The 14,802-nt window shown below is 52.0% G+C and overlaps 3 protein-coding genes across 5 annotated transcripts; 1 reads left to right on the top strand and 2 right to left on the bottom strand.

Annotated features, from left to right (window-relative positions):
• Window positions 1-399: 399 nt before the first annotated feature.
• Window positions 400-5,516, bottom strand: OSCAR (osteoclast associated Ig-like receptor). 3 transcript variants are annotated; one of them, XM_039879881.1, is made up of 5 exons: window positions 5,419-5,516; window positions 4,547-4,579; window positions 2,242-2,541; window positions 1,393-1,674; window positions 400-1,171 (listed from the first exon to the last, which is right to left on the bottom strand). In XM_039879881.1, the coding sequence occupies exons 1-5, from the start codon at window positions 5,453-5,455 to the stop codon at window positions 1,059-1,061; spliced, it is 765 nt and encodes a 254-aa protein (XP_039735815.1). In that variant the 5' UTR covers window positions 5,456-5,516; the 3' UTR covers window positions 400-1,058. The 3 variants fall into 3 exon arrangements, with proteins under 3 accessions (XP_039735815.1, XP_039735817.1, XP_039735816.1); XM_039879883.1 differs by having other exon boundaries at window positions 4,547-4,680; window positions 5,419-5,482; XM_039879882.1 differs by having other exon boundaries at window positions 4,547-4,642; window positions 5,419-5,482.
• Window positions 5,517-6,554: 1,038 nt separating this feature from the next.
• NDUFA3 (NADH:ubiquinone oxidoreductase subunit A3) lies at window positions 6,555-9,053 on the top strand. The gene is made up of 4 exons (XM_039879891.1): window positions 6,555-6,682; window positions 6,870-6,944; window positions 8,302-8,379; window positions 8,893-9,053. The coding sequence occupies exons 1-4, from the start codon at window positions 6,673-6,675 to the stop codon at window positions 8,982-8,984; spliced, it is 255 nt and encodes an 84-aa protein (XP_039735825.1). The 5' UTR covers window positions 6,555-6,672; the 3' UTR covers window positions 8,985-9,053.
• Window positions 9,054-9,107: 54 nt separating this feature from the next.
• On the bottom strand, window positions 9,108-14,754 carry TFPT (TCF3 fusion partner). Its single transcript, XM_039879884.1, has 6 exons — window positions 14,577-14,754; window positions 13,980-14,238; window positions 11,375-11,445; window positions 9,903-9,972; window positions 9,600-9,815; window positions 9,108-9,252 (listed from the first exon to the last, which is right to left on the bottom strand). The coding sequence occupies exons 1-6, from the start codon at window positions 14,597-14,599 to the stop codon at window positions 9,139-9,141; spliced, it is 753 nt and encodes a 250-aa protein (XP_039735818.1). The 5' UTR covers window positions 14,600-14,754; the 3' UTR covers window positions 9,108-9,138.
• Between the last annotated feature and the right edge of the window lie 48 nt (window positions 14,755-14,802).

The raw sequence follows: 14,802 nt of genomic DNA, 5'->3' as shown, positions 1-14,802 counted from the left end.
TGCCACCAAACTTAGTTATAAATCAAGAAAGGAACATATGCGAGTTAAGCAACAGAAAGTGCTTAGAGACAGAAACTGCATATATGGGTGAGAAAGACATCAAGATTCACCAGATAAAAACAGAACTTAATAATTAACTGAGAAGAAACTGTGCATGTAGCCAGGCCTTCGAGGAAGAGAGATAGGAAGAGCAAACAGGCTAGAAGGTGGAATGGTTCGCGTTATTTTTAGCACAACTATGAGGGCAGCCAAGAGCACAGTGGAGAGCAGACCAAGTGGAGTTTATGATGCCCAGGTCGCAGCTCTACTGCACACGCTCCACTTGCTGTTGCCTTGGCAACAGACCCCAGCTTAATGATACTGACGACTCAAGAAACGACAGCCATACGCAAACGAAGCTGTAATTAGGAAAGAATGTCTGGTCTATTTTGGTTTACCTTTGCGGAAGGTTTGAGGAGGCATTTAAGACGGTTGCTTGGTGACTGAGCGTGATGTCACAATGGGGAATAAGTCGCTTAAAAGGAGAGCTGAGCTGGAGCATGCGCAATCGGAAAAAACGAACCTCATTTGAGTCCTGAGATTTTGGTAGAAATCGCTGTTATATGGTAGCCAACATTTAATGAGCATTTGCTATGGGTCAGTCACTGTTTTAAACGCTTCGTGTGTGTTGTCTACTTAATTATACAACGATCCTACGAAGTGGGTATCTTCAGTGCTCCCATTTACAGCCAACGCAAGGGAAGCTTGCGGAAAGTCATTTTCCTAACATTCCACAGTGGATGAGCAGCAGCACTAGGATTCGAACCCAGGTCTTCTGTCTAGGAAGCCTTGAGCACTGATACCACCTCCCACTGATCCGGGAGATCCTGGAAAAATGGCCTAGAAGGAAGCTAGAGCTCGGAGTACGAAGGCTATCATTACTCGCGAAGCTGGTCTTGGCGGGACCGGAGGGCTGTGGGGCCCCTGGAAGGGCCAGGCCAATCCGCGGTCCCTGTTGCTTCTCTACATCTGAGAAGTCTTCTCACTCAGCAGGTGTCTAGATCCAGTCTTCTGGGGGACTAGCAGGAACTGCGCCAGTCCAGAACCAGCAGCGTGGCCAGGGAGATGAGGACCAGGATCGCCAGCCCCAGGCGGATGAGGTTGCCCAGGGTGTAGTCGGAGGAGCCCGAGCCTGCGGGACCAGCAGGAACAGAGGAGGTCTGTGACCCCACCGGAAATCTCGACCCCACCCTCATGGTCTCTAACCTCGGGGCGAGTTGGGGACCCAATACCCTCAAAATTGAGGTGGGTCGATGGGAGGGGGAACCTTGACTCCCGGGTCTGAGGGATGCGGCTGGGGGCCTGGACTCCCAAATCTGAGGGAGGAGGTGCTGGAGGGTGGGGGCCCCTCACCGTCCCAACTGATGACCAGCGGCTCGCTGCGCTGCGACAGCACGTAGGGAGCGTTAGGCGTGTGGTAGTAGCAGCTGTAGGTGCCGGGGGCGCTGGCGCGAGGCAGCGGGAAGTCAGCCCAGGGCCGCTCTGAGTTGTGGTACTGCAGCGGCACTGCCTCGCCCACGCGGTACAACGCGAACCGCATGTCCCGCAGGCGGCCAGTGCAGCGCAGGCTCACGTTGTCGCCAGGCGCCACCACCGGCCCGGGCAGCGCCACCAGCGATGGGCGGGGCAGCTCATCTGCGAGGGAGGAGGATGAGCACGCGGGTGGGCTCGGGGGTCCTCTCTCGCTCTCCTCCCTCTCTTTTTCTTCCCCACCCTGAACATCCCTTTTCTCCTCTGTGCCTGCTCCTAAAATTCTCTGTGTGTCTGTCTTCACCCCTCGCCGAGAGTATTTCAGTCTCCCTGGATCTCAGTGGCAGTGTCTCCTGATGTTTTCTCCTTCCGTTTCTGTGTCTCTCCCAGCGTTTCCCAACTTCTGCATTAGTGACATTCTGGATAAATCTGGATAATTCTTTGTTGTGTGGAGTGGGGGTGGGGACTACCCTAGGCATGTCTGCTCTCTGTGCACTGAATGCCAGTAGCACACCCTTCCCTAGTCAGAACAATCAGAAATGTCTCCAGATCTTGCCAAAGGTCACCTGGGAGGGCACAATTGTCCCTGGTTGAGAATCATCCCCGTTGCGCGTCCTCTCACTCTCTCGCTCTTTCTTCTGTGTCATTATAGAAGCCTGTGTGTCTCTGTCCCTCCACTCCCATCCCTCACCCCACTCCTGTGTCCCTTCTCCCTCTCCCCCAAGACCTCACCTGTCACCAGCAGTTCCAAGGCATCACTGGGGTGGGACCAGACACCCAGCGCCCAGCCTGGATTTTGGTATCTGCATTGATAACTGCCGCCCTGGGCTGGGGTCACCTCCTCCAGGAAGACCTCTGCCAGCTCCGCGGACACAACCCGATACAGCATGGGGGTGATCTCTCCATACTTGAATAGTGCAAACTTCCAGGCAGGTTGGGGTGCCCTGCACCTCAAGGTCACGTTGACTCCAGGGATCACAATTGCAGCTGGCTGAGCCCCCAGCCACGGCTTGGGGTATGAGGCTGTGGGGACTGAATAAATGGGCGGCCTGGGTCCTCAGGCTTCCTGGAGCCCAAGAAGGTGCAGGAGGAGTGGGGGTGGGAAGAGAATAACCTGGAGGCAATCATAGCCCCCTTCTCAGCCTAGGTTCCCTCTTTGTAAAAGAGAGGAGGCACTGGACTCCTGTGGGCTTTGTCTAAACTAATTGCAGAGCACAGGAGCAAGGTGTCAACTCCTGAGAAAGAGCAAGGCGACTTCCTCTACATTCTTTAAACATCATATCAAGGGGCAGGGTCCCAGAAACCTGGGATTTTAAATTGCTCTCCAGAATATTTGTAACATATCCAACATGTCTCAATAGTTGCCAAACTTGCTGTCTATTTGGGAGAAAATATGTTGGATCTCGGCCTCACACTCTCCCACCAAACAAATTCCAGATTAATTACCTACCTGAGTTTTTTTTTTTTTTTTTACAATAAAAGTATTTGAAGAAAATATAGGAAAATGTATTTGTCTAGGGGGTAGAGAAGGCTGTCTTAAAATATAAAATGAAAAATCCAGAAGGAACAAGGTTAGTAAATTTGACCCCTTCAACATTTGCAAGTTGCATACGAGAAAAGACAAATGAAGCTAGAAGGCAAATGACAGCACTGGCAGAAATAAATCACATCGATTAAGAGTGTAGAAAGAAATCCTAGGACCAAACCAATTGAAATCCAGTTGGGTAACACATGTGACTAGGCAATTCAAAGAACAGGAAGCCTCATTGACCAAAACACATTTGGTGGTGGTGGGAAGGGTTGTTCAGACTCAGTAATAGTAATCATAAAAAAAAAAAATAAAAAAAATTAAAATGAGAGATATTTTTGACTATTAGGCTGTCAAAAATTAAAACTGGTTAATATTCCTCTTGGGTGGAGATGAAGTGAAACAGGCACTTAGGTGCACTTAAATGCACTTTTTGAGAAGGCAATTTGTCAGTTTCTATCAAGACACACAAAGGTGTGACCAACAACCCCCATAATCCCACATCTGCACCCTAGGCAAAGGCACATACAGGTGCCCAAAAAGCTCATACAGGACTCATTGCAGCACTGGTTGGCGGGGAAGGGGGCTGGAATTAGAAACAACCTAAAAATACATCAAGAGAAATGAATCAACTAGCATCTTGCCACACAATGACAAATGCTGGAAAGCATTTAAAAAGAGAAATGGTAAAGTGAAGAAAAGTAAGATGCAGAACATTGTGAATCATGAAATATCAATTTTGCCTTGGCCAGGAAACCAAGAAGTACATAAATACATAAATGAATGTTTGAGTGCTTGGAAATTTTTTGTAAGGATTCAGAGATTATTTAAGGAAGATGAGGAAGGGGAAGAAAGAGGCTGTATGGGTCCTTTGGTAATGACTGAATTTTTAAAACCATGAATCTATATTAGCTTTGTCATTTAAAAATAGTTTAAAATAGATTGATAGCTTAGGTATTAATGGTTCTCCAGGTGGTTCTTATTTGAAGTTGGAGCGTAGCAAGAGTGTGTGTGTGTGTGTGTGTGTGTGTGTGTGTGTGTGTGTGTGTGTTGGGGTGGCGGCCTCACCCATAGGAAAGCCTAGAGAGACATGTATGGCTGTCTCGGGGTGGAGGATACTACTTTCCAAATGGGGGAATAATTAGCATTGCCAGAAACCCCATCTCCTGAACCCTGTGCTATGCCAAGTTCTGAACCAAGGACTTTTCACAGGTGATTTCATTAAATCCTCACAACAGCCCATTTCACAGAGAAGGAAACTGAGTCTTAGCATGCAATAGTTTGTTCAAGGTTATAAATGAATAAGATGGTAAAATTGGGGTTCCAGCTTAGGTCTCTAGCTCCATAAAGTTCATAGTCTTCACTGCTAACCTATACTGGTTACTAAAGGGAGTGAAGATGAAAGGAGAGAAATAAAGGAAGAGGAGGGCGGGCACCAAAATAAAATCTGAATAGGTGGAAATGAGATGTCAGCAACATACAAAAGAATAGATGGGGGTTGTTACTCACCAGTCATAGTGATGTCTGCGTGACATAGTGGCCCTGTAGAAGGTTTAGGGGGCTTGGTTTTGTCAAAGCCCTAGGCTGCTACCAGCTCCATTAAATCTTCACAACAGCCCATTTCACAGAGAAGGAAACTGAGTCTTAGCATGCAATAGTGTGTTCAAGGTTATAAATGAATAAGATGGTAAAACTGGGGTTCCAGCTTAGGTCTCTAGCTCCTCTCCTGTTATTCTGGGATTACTGGTAACCCAGGAATCTAAATCCGTAGGCCCTCTTTCCTCTGGGATACAGGAATTTTGCCCACACTTTCTCCTTTCTCAGGAGCCATAAATCCAAACATCTAATCTCCACCTACTTAAGAAACCAGAAGTCTGGACTCAGACCCCTGGGGCCCCTGTGCCCAAAAGTTCAGGCTCCTGGACTCCATCTTTTCCAGAAAACAATAATCTGGGCTCACAGTTTCTCATCCTTGGGTTTCAGGGGTCTGGGCCCCAGCTCCCTCCTTTCCCAGGGACCCAGGTTTTTCTGGCTTTCATCTCCCCTCCCACAGCAGAGTCCCCAGGAGTTCAGGTCTCTGGCCCTCTCCGGCCTCAAAAAGCCAGAGAATCCTGCCCCAACTTCCTTTTCTTCCAGGAAACCAGGAATTCAGGACCCCTGTGTCCTCTTTATTTTAGGGCTCAAGGGTCTGGGCCCCAGTCCTCTCCTGTTATTCTGGGTATAGTTCTGAACCCTTAGCTGCCTGATCACCCTGCACCTGCCCTCAGGCAGACCCAGTAATCCTATCCCTTGCTTCCCACCTCCCCCTCTAAGTATCTGAGTCCCAGAGCCTGCCTCTCTGTGCCTGAGGGACCCAAGCAGAAAGGGTTGAGGTGGCTCACAGAAGGTCAGCAGCTGGAGGATCAACACCAGGGCCATGGTGGGCAGATCTGGCAGGAGCGAGAGCAGGAGCCAGGGCTCAAGCTTCTTAAATCTACTTCCAGGAAGTGAGGCAATATCAGAAAGTCAGAGGCAGAGCCCTTTTTAAGGAAGAGAGCGTTGTGGCGTGATCAATTCTAAGACCCACGGAGCCAATTGAGATGAATTATGAGCCTTTATTAGCCGGCCAGTGACTGACTCTCTACCACGCAGGATTCGAGGAGATCAGCCCCGAGCTCCCCAAAGAGGCAGCTTATAAAGCCTAGAACCATACCCTGGTTTAACAAGCAAACAGATTAACCACACCCTAGTTAACATCAAACAAGCAAACAGATTACAGAAGCAGAAGTTGGCCGTTAGCATATCTTTGCCCAAAACTACACCCTTAACAAGAGGAGCGAGGTGGGAGCCCCTGCGTGACTGTCCCAACCCCACAGCGCTGTGGAAAAAGTTGGAATTGGGGCAACTGTAACCGGTTGTGTTCATTAATTAAACTTTTTAAATAAAAAATTAGCACCGCTTATGTGCCAGACTCTGCTGCGCGATTCTGGGGCCACAGAGAGGAGTCAGACCCCGTTACTGCTCTCAAGCAGCTCCCGTCTGATGGAAGGGCAGATCTGGACCAGGTCCGTTTAAAAAAAAAATAATAACAATAATGTGTACTATAATGGAGCTTCCATAGAGCACTGCGACAGTTCACATAAGGTCCCTAGCCCTTTTGCGGTGAGGATTAGGGCTTCCAAGACGAGCTGATTTTGAGTTGCAACCTCAAATGATCAGTCAGTCATTCGTCCTCTCCCAGCCTCCGTTTCTCCATCTATAAAATGGGCTCTCCTAAGTAAACCATGAAACGAGGACGATTGCATTCCATCTTAAGTGGGTTGCTGCAGGACTGGGAGTTACTCCTCCGGAGCGACTTCCAGGCTGAGAGACAGGAGAGCGGAAGCAGGTGTACCCAAACAGGCTTGCACTTAAACCTGGGATGCCTGTCACCTTTACTCCAACACCGGTCACGGACGCCTGCCCTATGCCAGTGCGCACGCGCAGACTCTGCGGAGACTCACTAGCCGGGACCACAACTCCCAGAGTGCTTCTCGTTCTCGCCTCCGCCCCGGACAGCTGCTCGGAGCCAGTGCGCAGACGCAAACTTAGCGGCGCCTCGGGACAGGACCACAATACCCAGAGTGTTCCGCGTCCTTGCCACCGCCTCGACCAAGATGGCCGGGAGTAAGTGTGGGTACCGTCGGCGCGCAAGGAGCAGGCGAACCCCGGGCGGGGCGGCGGTAGGGCGCTGAGGAGTCTCCGTGGAGGCGGTGGGGTCACAAAAGGGTTCCTCCAGGGCAGGGGTGGCGGGAGGTTAGAGGTCACCGGGAGCACCCCCTGCAGGGGTGACCTTTCCCGCCCATCCCTCCAGGACTCGCCGCCTTCTTCAGGAATGCCTGGGCCAAGGAGCCGGTGCTGGTTGCGTCGTTCACCATCGGGGGCCTCGGTGCGTGAGCGCGAACGTGCATCACTCCAACCGGCGTCCCATCTTTACCTCCCCCACCCGCCCCAAAGGTCCCATCGCCCCCCACTAGCGTTCCGCCTTGTACTCCAAGGTCCTCTCTTTGTCTTCACCGTTCTGTGACCCCACCAGTGTGTCAGCACCCTCACGACGTCCCCTTGCCTACTGCCTCCCTAATATTATGACCCTTTCACCACCCCCACCCCATACACACCCACCGAAGAGGTCCATAATCCCCCAAGAAAAGATTCTGAACCCTGGCTGTGCATTAAAAGCACCTGAGCCCTAAAGTAACAATAATAACAATAATGTCCGATTCCTACCCCCTTTCACCATCACGCTCCGACAGAGTTGAGCTGGGTGCGGTAGGCGTGGGGTTGAGGAATTCAGTACCTTGTGAAAATGTCCCAGTGATTCTAACTGTACTGCTCTCTTGAACCTTTGTTCTAGAACAGGGTTACTCATACTTGAATGTGCACTGGGGCCACTTGGGGGGTGGAGATAGTGCTTGTTAAAATGCAGGCACTTACTCAGTAGGGCTGGGGTGGGGCCAAGTTCCCAGGTCTTGTCAATGTCGCTGGTCTGCAGACCACGCACTGGGCAAGGTTCTTAGAGCACAGTTGTCCCATACAGCAGCCATGGGCCACAGTGGGCACCAAGCACTTAGAAAGGGGTCCATAATGAATCGAAGTGGCACATGCTACGCTCGTGTAAAGTACACGCTGTCGGATTGAAGAGACTGTTGCTATACTGAAATGATGTTTGGGATGTACCAGATTAAATATAGTTTTTAAATTAATTTGTATGTTTTAACTGTAAGGCGGCTATAAGAAAACGTAAAATTACATGTGTAGCTCATATTTCTATCAGTGCCAGCTTAGAACATTCCTTTATATGTCCTACCGCACTCCCCAGACTCCAGGCTTCCACCCTAAATGGACTGTGGTTTCTTGGAGATGGTTCCTTCTATAACCCCTCCCCCTCAGTTTATAACATTTCATGAATCCTCAAACATTCCCAAGACTCGCTCCCCACCTAGTGTGCTCCATGAGCACCTCTACCCTCAGATGTACTCATCCTATGACCACCCCTACTTCCCTCCTATGTGCTCTCTCGGTTTCACCTATTTGAAAGTGCTTGGCTCCCAGCCCCACCTCCAAAAAGTGGTAAAACCTTTTGAGGAATGGGGATCCTAGTGCCAAGGGGCCTCCTGGAGGTGCTGTACCTCCTGCCCCCCATGCACTTGACTCCCCCCCTTTGCTAAAGTTCAGCTTCAGCCCCTTCCCATCCTTCCCCTCCCATAGCCAACTTCTCTAGGCCTCACCCCTCTGTCTCTCCACAGCTATAATTCTGCCCTCTATAAGCCCGTACACCAAGTACGCCACCATGATCAACCAGGTCACACCCTACAACTACCCAGGTGAGTGGCCAAGGCAGGGGCTGCAGGCACCTCCCCATTTTAGGTAGGAATAGAAGGCTGGTCTTTCCTCAGTAGGGAGCTGAGATACTGCAGGGCTGGCTGGACTTTTTCTTTTTTTGTGTCATATAATTCACATGCCGTAAAATTCACTTCCTGTCCATTTTTGTACTTTTTGTCTTGTGGTTCCAGATTTCTCTCCCTCTGGATTCCCACCTCTGTTGCTTTCTGGATTTTTGTCTTTCTGGTTCTCGACCTCCAGGTTTCCAACCTCTGTTCCTTACCTGTTGTATCTTTCTCTGTCTCCTTTCTGTGTCACCCTCTCTCTCTCTGGTTTCCCAAGTCTCTGGATCTCTGTATGTCCCTGGTTGTCTGTCTGATTCTCTGGCTCTCACTGTCCTGTCTTCTCTCCCCGCTGGGGTCCCACTTCCCTTTGAATGTAAACTGACAGACCAGGCCCTCTCTGCGGGTCCCTGGAGATCACTGGTCTCAGTGGCCCCCCCTTTTGTCCCACAGTGCCCGTCCGAGATGATGGGAACATGCCTGACGTGCCCAGCCACCCCCAAGACCCCCAGGGCCCAAGCCTGGAGTGGCTGAAGAAACTGTGAGCCCCTCCACTGATGGAGGAGGCCCCACCCCTAGGGCCCCCAATAAAAATGTGAACACAGACTCCTGAATTTGAGTGTGTGTGTGATGAAAGGTGGAAACAGCAGACCCAGTGGCCAGAGGCGGTGTAAGTCCAGTTTATTGGGGGGGTGTCAATCAAAGGGGACTGGCTAGGGTCGGGTAGGGCAGCAGTTTGTCTGGCCCCCGAGAAACCCAACTCGAGTCCAGGGCCTCATCTGTTTCGAAGCCAAAGTCTTCCTCGACCTTAATCTAGGAAGAGAAGAGCAAGCTGTGAGTGGCCCTGGGATCTAGACGAGGCCCTCAGGTCCCACATTCTTGCTCTTCAGGCCAGACCGCCTCCTGGGTGTGCCTCGGAGGGTCCCAGTGTTCCCAGGGCCATGTAGTCTCCAGTTTCCCCCGGCCTCACCAACCTCTCCCTTCCTTCCTCTTTCCCCATAGCCACCTCTCCGCATCTTCCTCCTTCCTTTCCACCCAAGCCTTCCTGGCTTTTTCCAACTCCTCCTTCCCTGCCCCACCCTGACCCTCTCCAACCCTTCCTGTGTCACCTCCTTTCTCCAGCTTTCCCAGCCTGGCCCCCTGCAAAGCCAGCTTCCCACCTGCACAGGGGCCAGTTCTGGAGTCAGCGTGACTCCTCTCCGTCCTTCCCGGGGCGCTCGCCGCCTCTTCCGCCCACTAGGCCCCTCGCCAGGGGCTGGGCTGCTGGGTTCTGGGGGTGCCGGTGTCCTTCTGGGTGGGGATAGCCCTTCTTTCTCTGGAGGCTCATTCTCGGCATTGCCTGGGGTAGGGGCATCTGTGCCCTGGCTGCCCTCATCCTGGCAGGGAGACAGGACGCAGGTAAAGGCTGCATCCTGGACTCCCGGCTCCCTCAGCCCCCCCAGACCCCAGGAGCCCACACTCACCTCCAGTACAATGGTGAACTGGCTGGTGCGGTAGTCATCGCCGTAGGAGTCCAGCACTCTCATGAGGAACCTAAGCCCAGGGAGAAGCCACCAGGGGACACCTATATCCTCTGGGGGTTGGGGAAAGGGTACCTGACAGCCCAGTTCTGACTCCCTCTGAAGCCAAAGTGTCCTCAACCCAGAAGGCTGAGCTCTGGGGTCTGAGAGACCTGGTGCCAAGGACCTGACCAGCCAGTGGAACTCTGGCCAAGACAAGGTCACCTCTGCACCTCAGTTTCATGTTCTGTCAATAGGAAATGACAACCCAACGGGGCAGGCTGCCTGAGAGTGACACTACAAACCAGTGGATGTGGTCCCTGAAGCTCTCAGTGGGACATCCGTGTAGTACAGGTTCAAATGCAAGTCACTTTAATTGGTAACTACACGTGAGCTGTGCAGAACACTGCCGTGACTTTGTATCTTCTCCAGCCGCCTTTTCTCTCTTTGCTTCCACAAGCTTTTTGGTTTCTTTTTTTTAAGTTCCAATCAATTGAATGCTACCTGGGAGCCAGCAAATCACAACAGGTTGGAAAGAGGATGGATGGTACCTGATTGGAACTTAAAAAGGACGGTGGGGGCGGCGGAAGGAAAAGCAAATGCAAAGGCCCTGAGGTGGGCGTGTGTCTGGTGGACGATGAGGCTGGTGTGATGGGCCATGTGATATGGGGCCTGGCTAGCTATCGTAAGATATTAACTGAGTCACATGGGACCCCAGTACGGTTTTGAGCAGAGGAGCGACTTGGCCAGTCTTACATTTCATTTTCTTCATTTTTTTTGCTTTTGAAAAAATCTTTTTTTTTAATGGTGAGAAGGGATACATAATATTTACTGACTTAACCATTTTTAAATGTACAGTGCAGTGGAATTAAGTATGTTCCCGTCGTCGTGCAACCATCACCACCATCTCCTGAACTTTCTTAATTTTTCCAAAGTGAACTTCTGTCCCTAGTAAACAGCTCCCCACTCTCCTCCCCCAGCATCCACCATCCTCCTTTCTGTCCCTACAATTTGACTAAGTGCCTCACTGTGGAGCCCTTCAGCCCTTCAGCCCCAGAGCTCCCCACCCCGCTTTGTGTTACCGGAGGTGGGAGGCTCTGAGCTGAGCTCACCCACTGTGCACTCTCTTTTGCCCCTCTGCAACCTTGTGGCATTGGTGTGAATTTGGTGTTACCCTCAGTTGACAGGAAACAGAGAAGTGGTGTTGCTTGCTCAGAGTCGCACAGTGAAACACTGATTGAAATTAAGCCTTGTCAAGGCTTGTGCTCCATTTGCTGCACTCCACTCAAAGGGAGCACACCTCCCTGCTGGCCTCAGGGCCCTCACCACCACACCACACCCACCGCCCCACCCTCTCCAACCTGGCTTCCTTCTGGCCCCAGATGGGGAAGGTGGTGGAGAAATGGAGAGAGGCACGCGGGCGTGCAAGGGGTTACCTCCGCTCCTGCTGGAGTCTCCGCGTTATCCTCTGTACCTGGTGCAGCCTGTTTAGGACTCGTTCATTCACCTGCAGGGGGTGGGAGAGCACAGGCCAGCTGGACCCTGTTTGTCGCCCCCAGACCACCCACTAAATTGAAACTCCCACGCCAGAATCCCGCCTGCCATCCACCCTCCTCAGCTCCATTTTCCTCACGACCTTCACCATCACCATACATCCCATCCTGGTACTGAGTGTGCCCACTCACACACCAGAACACAAGTGCCAAAGGATGAGGATTTGTGCCTGTGTCCATAGAGCTTCTGGCAGAGCCTGGTGGAGTGGGTCCTCTGTAGATATTTGCAGAACGAATGACTTCACATAGTGGTAGTGTTGGAAGATACCAAGATAGCAGATTCGTGTGCTGGACACTAAGGAAGGAGGCGCTAGTGAGGGCGTCAGAGAAGAAGAGTGAGCCAAGACCCAAATGATGACAAGGAGACAAATAAGTCATGGGCCAGGAAGGATTCCAGGCTCAGAGAACAGCCACTGCACAGTTTCCGAGGCCCTAGCCTAGACACGGAGGGAGAGGGATGTGACGAAACCAAATAGAATACAGTGGCAAGAGTGGGCCTGGGTTCAAATCTGGACTCTGCTGCTGCTCAGCTATGTGAGCTTGGGCAAATTACTTAATCTCTCTGAGCCTTGGTGTCTGCATGTCTAAGATTAGAACAGTTAACAGAAGCTCTTCCTGGGGGAGGTGGGCTAAGAGCACAGGCTCAGATGCCAGCCAGCTCCTTTGAGCAAATGATTGAGTGAGCCCCCTTGGGCCCCGCATCTACCTGTCCAATAGGTGGAGAGGCAAGGCTGGAAGAGATGTCCTGTCTAAGCAGGGCAACCCCTCAGCAGGCCTGGCACTCAGTGCCCATAGGTGAGCAGTCACCTAATGGCACCACCTTTGCACTAAAAACCCCATGAACACAGAGTGCCAGGTATGAAATACTCTTAATGTGGGTGGAGAGAAGGATTCACATGAGAAGTCAAGACACGGGATGAAAAGGGGAGCAGAGAGGAGAAGGGTGAGGAGAGAAAAGCGGAGTGGTCGGAGGGATGGGGTAGCTGATGGAGGGCTGGAGGCAAGACCATCTGGTGAAAAGAAGCTAGTGTCTGGCTTAAATAGTATTAGATCTGAATGACCTCCACGTCATCTATTTTACATCCATCCATACCCACACACATACACATATGCATAAAACTAAGTTACAAGTAGCACTGCCATGGACATCCTGGTGGATGTCCCTATTCCTGCAGGGCACATCTGGAGGACGGAAGACTTGAATTGCTGGCCACAGGGTGCATGGAGGCTCAGGACTAGAATACCTGGAGCCAGCCCTGCTCCACACACCTCCATGGCTCCCAATTCCCACAGCCTAGCATTAAGGCCATTACCCCCAGGCCTCGCCAACATTCACTATCCAATCATGCTCCTCTCGTCCTGAGTAAGCCCTGTGCTGCCTAGAGTCTGCATGCACTTTCCCTTCTGTCAGCCTGACTGCTCAGACAGACATCACTTCCTCAGTCTCTAACTCACCCCTCCTCTCCATCTCCTTGACTCCTGCCTCAGCTCAGGCTGCATTCTCTCCTACCTGGACCACCAGTATTCCCCTTCCAGAACCCCCAAGACCATTGTGATGCATTGAATGCTGTCCCCCAAAAGAGGTGTGTTGGAGTCCTAACTCCCAGGACCTCAGAATGTGACCTTATTCAGATACAGGGTCTTCACAGAGGTGAACGAGTTAAATGAGGTCATTAGTGGACACTAATCCAATGACACGAATCCTTATAAAAGGAAATGAGAGACACAGAACACCAAAGACCGCCTGCAAACCGCCAGAAACTGGGAGAGAGGCACGCAGCAGATTCCCCGCCCCTGCGCCCTCAGAAGGCCCAACCCTGTGGTCATCCGGCCTCGGACTTCCAGCCTCTGGTTGGCAGTACACATCTGTTACTTAGCCACTCGGTTTGTGGTGCTTGCTTACAGCAGCCCTAGCAAATGAATACAACCAAGTTCAGAGTCTTCCAAACATACAGATCTGGCCTTGGTCCCTTTTGTTTGAAACCTTTCATTAGTTCCCTCTCACTGCAAAAGAAATCCAAATTTCACGTGCTGGCGTTTGTGGCCTTTGAAGATTTCTGCCCTACCTACTGCTCATCAAAGAGGCTAGTCCAGTGATTCAGCCAAGGGAACCTGAGTCTGGGGCAGAGGCCATGAGGATGGACAGGAGAAGGATCCCGGGAGATACAAGAAGCAAAATGGACAGGAGAGAGAAGTGACTGATGTCAGGAGACCTGAAGAACGTGAGCTCTGACTTGTGCTGGGTGGGGAGCAGGACAGGAGCCTGGGAGGCATCAGCGAGCTGATCTGGGCGGGCAGGGAAGTTCCTAGAGAACACAGCTCTGCCTCGCACAGTGCCTGTCTCATAACAGGTACGGAATCAATGAATAATGAATGAATGATGCATTCAGCGAGGCAAAAAAACGCTGGGCATGTGGACAGGCAGAAACTGGGAGGGGGAGGTAATTTAGGCTAGAGGACTCCGAAACGGGAATCCGCACTCACCTACCTGCTCGATCTCCCGGCAGCGCCGACCTAGCGCCTGGTACTTCCTGCGATTTAGTTCCCGCTGGCGCCGCCGCCGGCCCCGAGCTGCCTCTTCCTCTTCATCTCGCTCTCGGAGCCCCGAGCCTCCCAGACCCCCAGACACGAACTCCACTTCTGTCTCAAGCTCGCTCTCCAGGATGTGACCACCGAACAGCGGAGGCAGCGCCAGCTCCGAGCCTGGCGGCGCTGAGAACTCTTCAAAGCCCACGGCTGCCATGGTCCTGTAGGGTCAGGGTGCTCAGGAACCTTGAACGCCTGGCCCCCAGGCCCTCCTTCCTCAGACACAGGGGTCCAGGCCCCCAGACCCTTCCGGAGGATCCAGGTAAGTTCAAGGCCCCAACTTCTCACTGAGACCCAGGAGTCCAAGCCTCGAACCTCTGGACCCCCGCCTCTTCCCCGAGGATGCTCGAGTACAGACCCCAGTCCCTAAAACAGTTCTAAGTCAAAGCAGTTGCATGAACTACAATCCCCATCAGCCCCCAGGGTAAAGCGCGGACGGTTGCATGTTATGCAGCCGCAATGTCTTTTGGGATTGATAATCTTCCCCCAAACCTCTTACCCCTCTCTCTGCTCCAGTTCCATCTCTCTCCGGCTCCCGAAGCCCTGGCCTCGAAACTTACTCGCAAACCTATAGGTTAAGTCGTTTGCGAAACTACCCGTCCCATCAGGCTTCACGACCAAGCATCCGGGACTCCGCCGCTACGCCTCCTGGGATTGTAGTTCCTTATCTCCGACCTCGCCTCCGCCTCCCCCACGCCCCAGACCAGCTGAAAGTCTAACGTCGC

This window comes from Pteropus medius, unplaced genomic scaffold (assembly GCF_902729225.1).
Source record: "Pteropus medius unplaced genomic scaffold, Ma_sr-lr_union100, whole genome shotgun sequence".
NCBI classification, from domain to species: domain Eukaryota; kingdom Metazoa; phylum Chordata; class Mammalia; order Chiroptera; family Pteropodidae; genus Pteropus; species Pteropus medius.
This window is presented reverse-complemented; position numbering and strand designations above follow the sequence as displayed.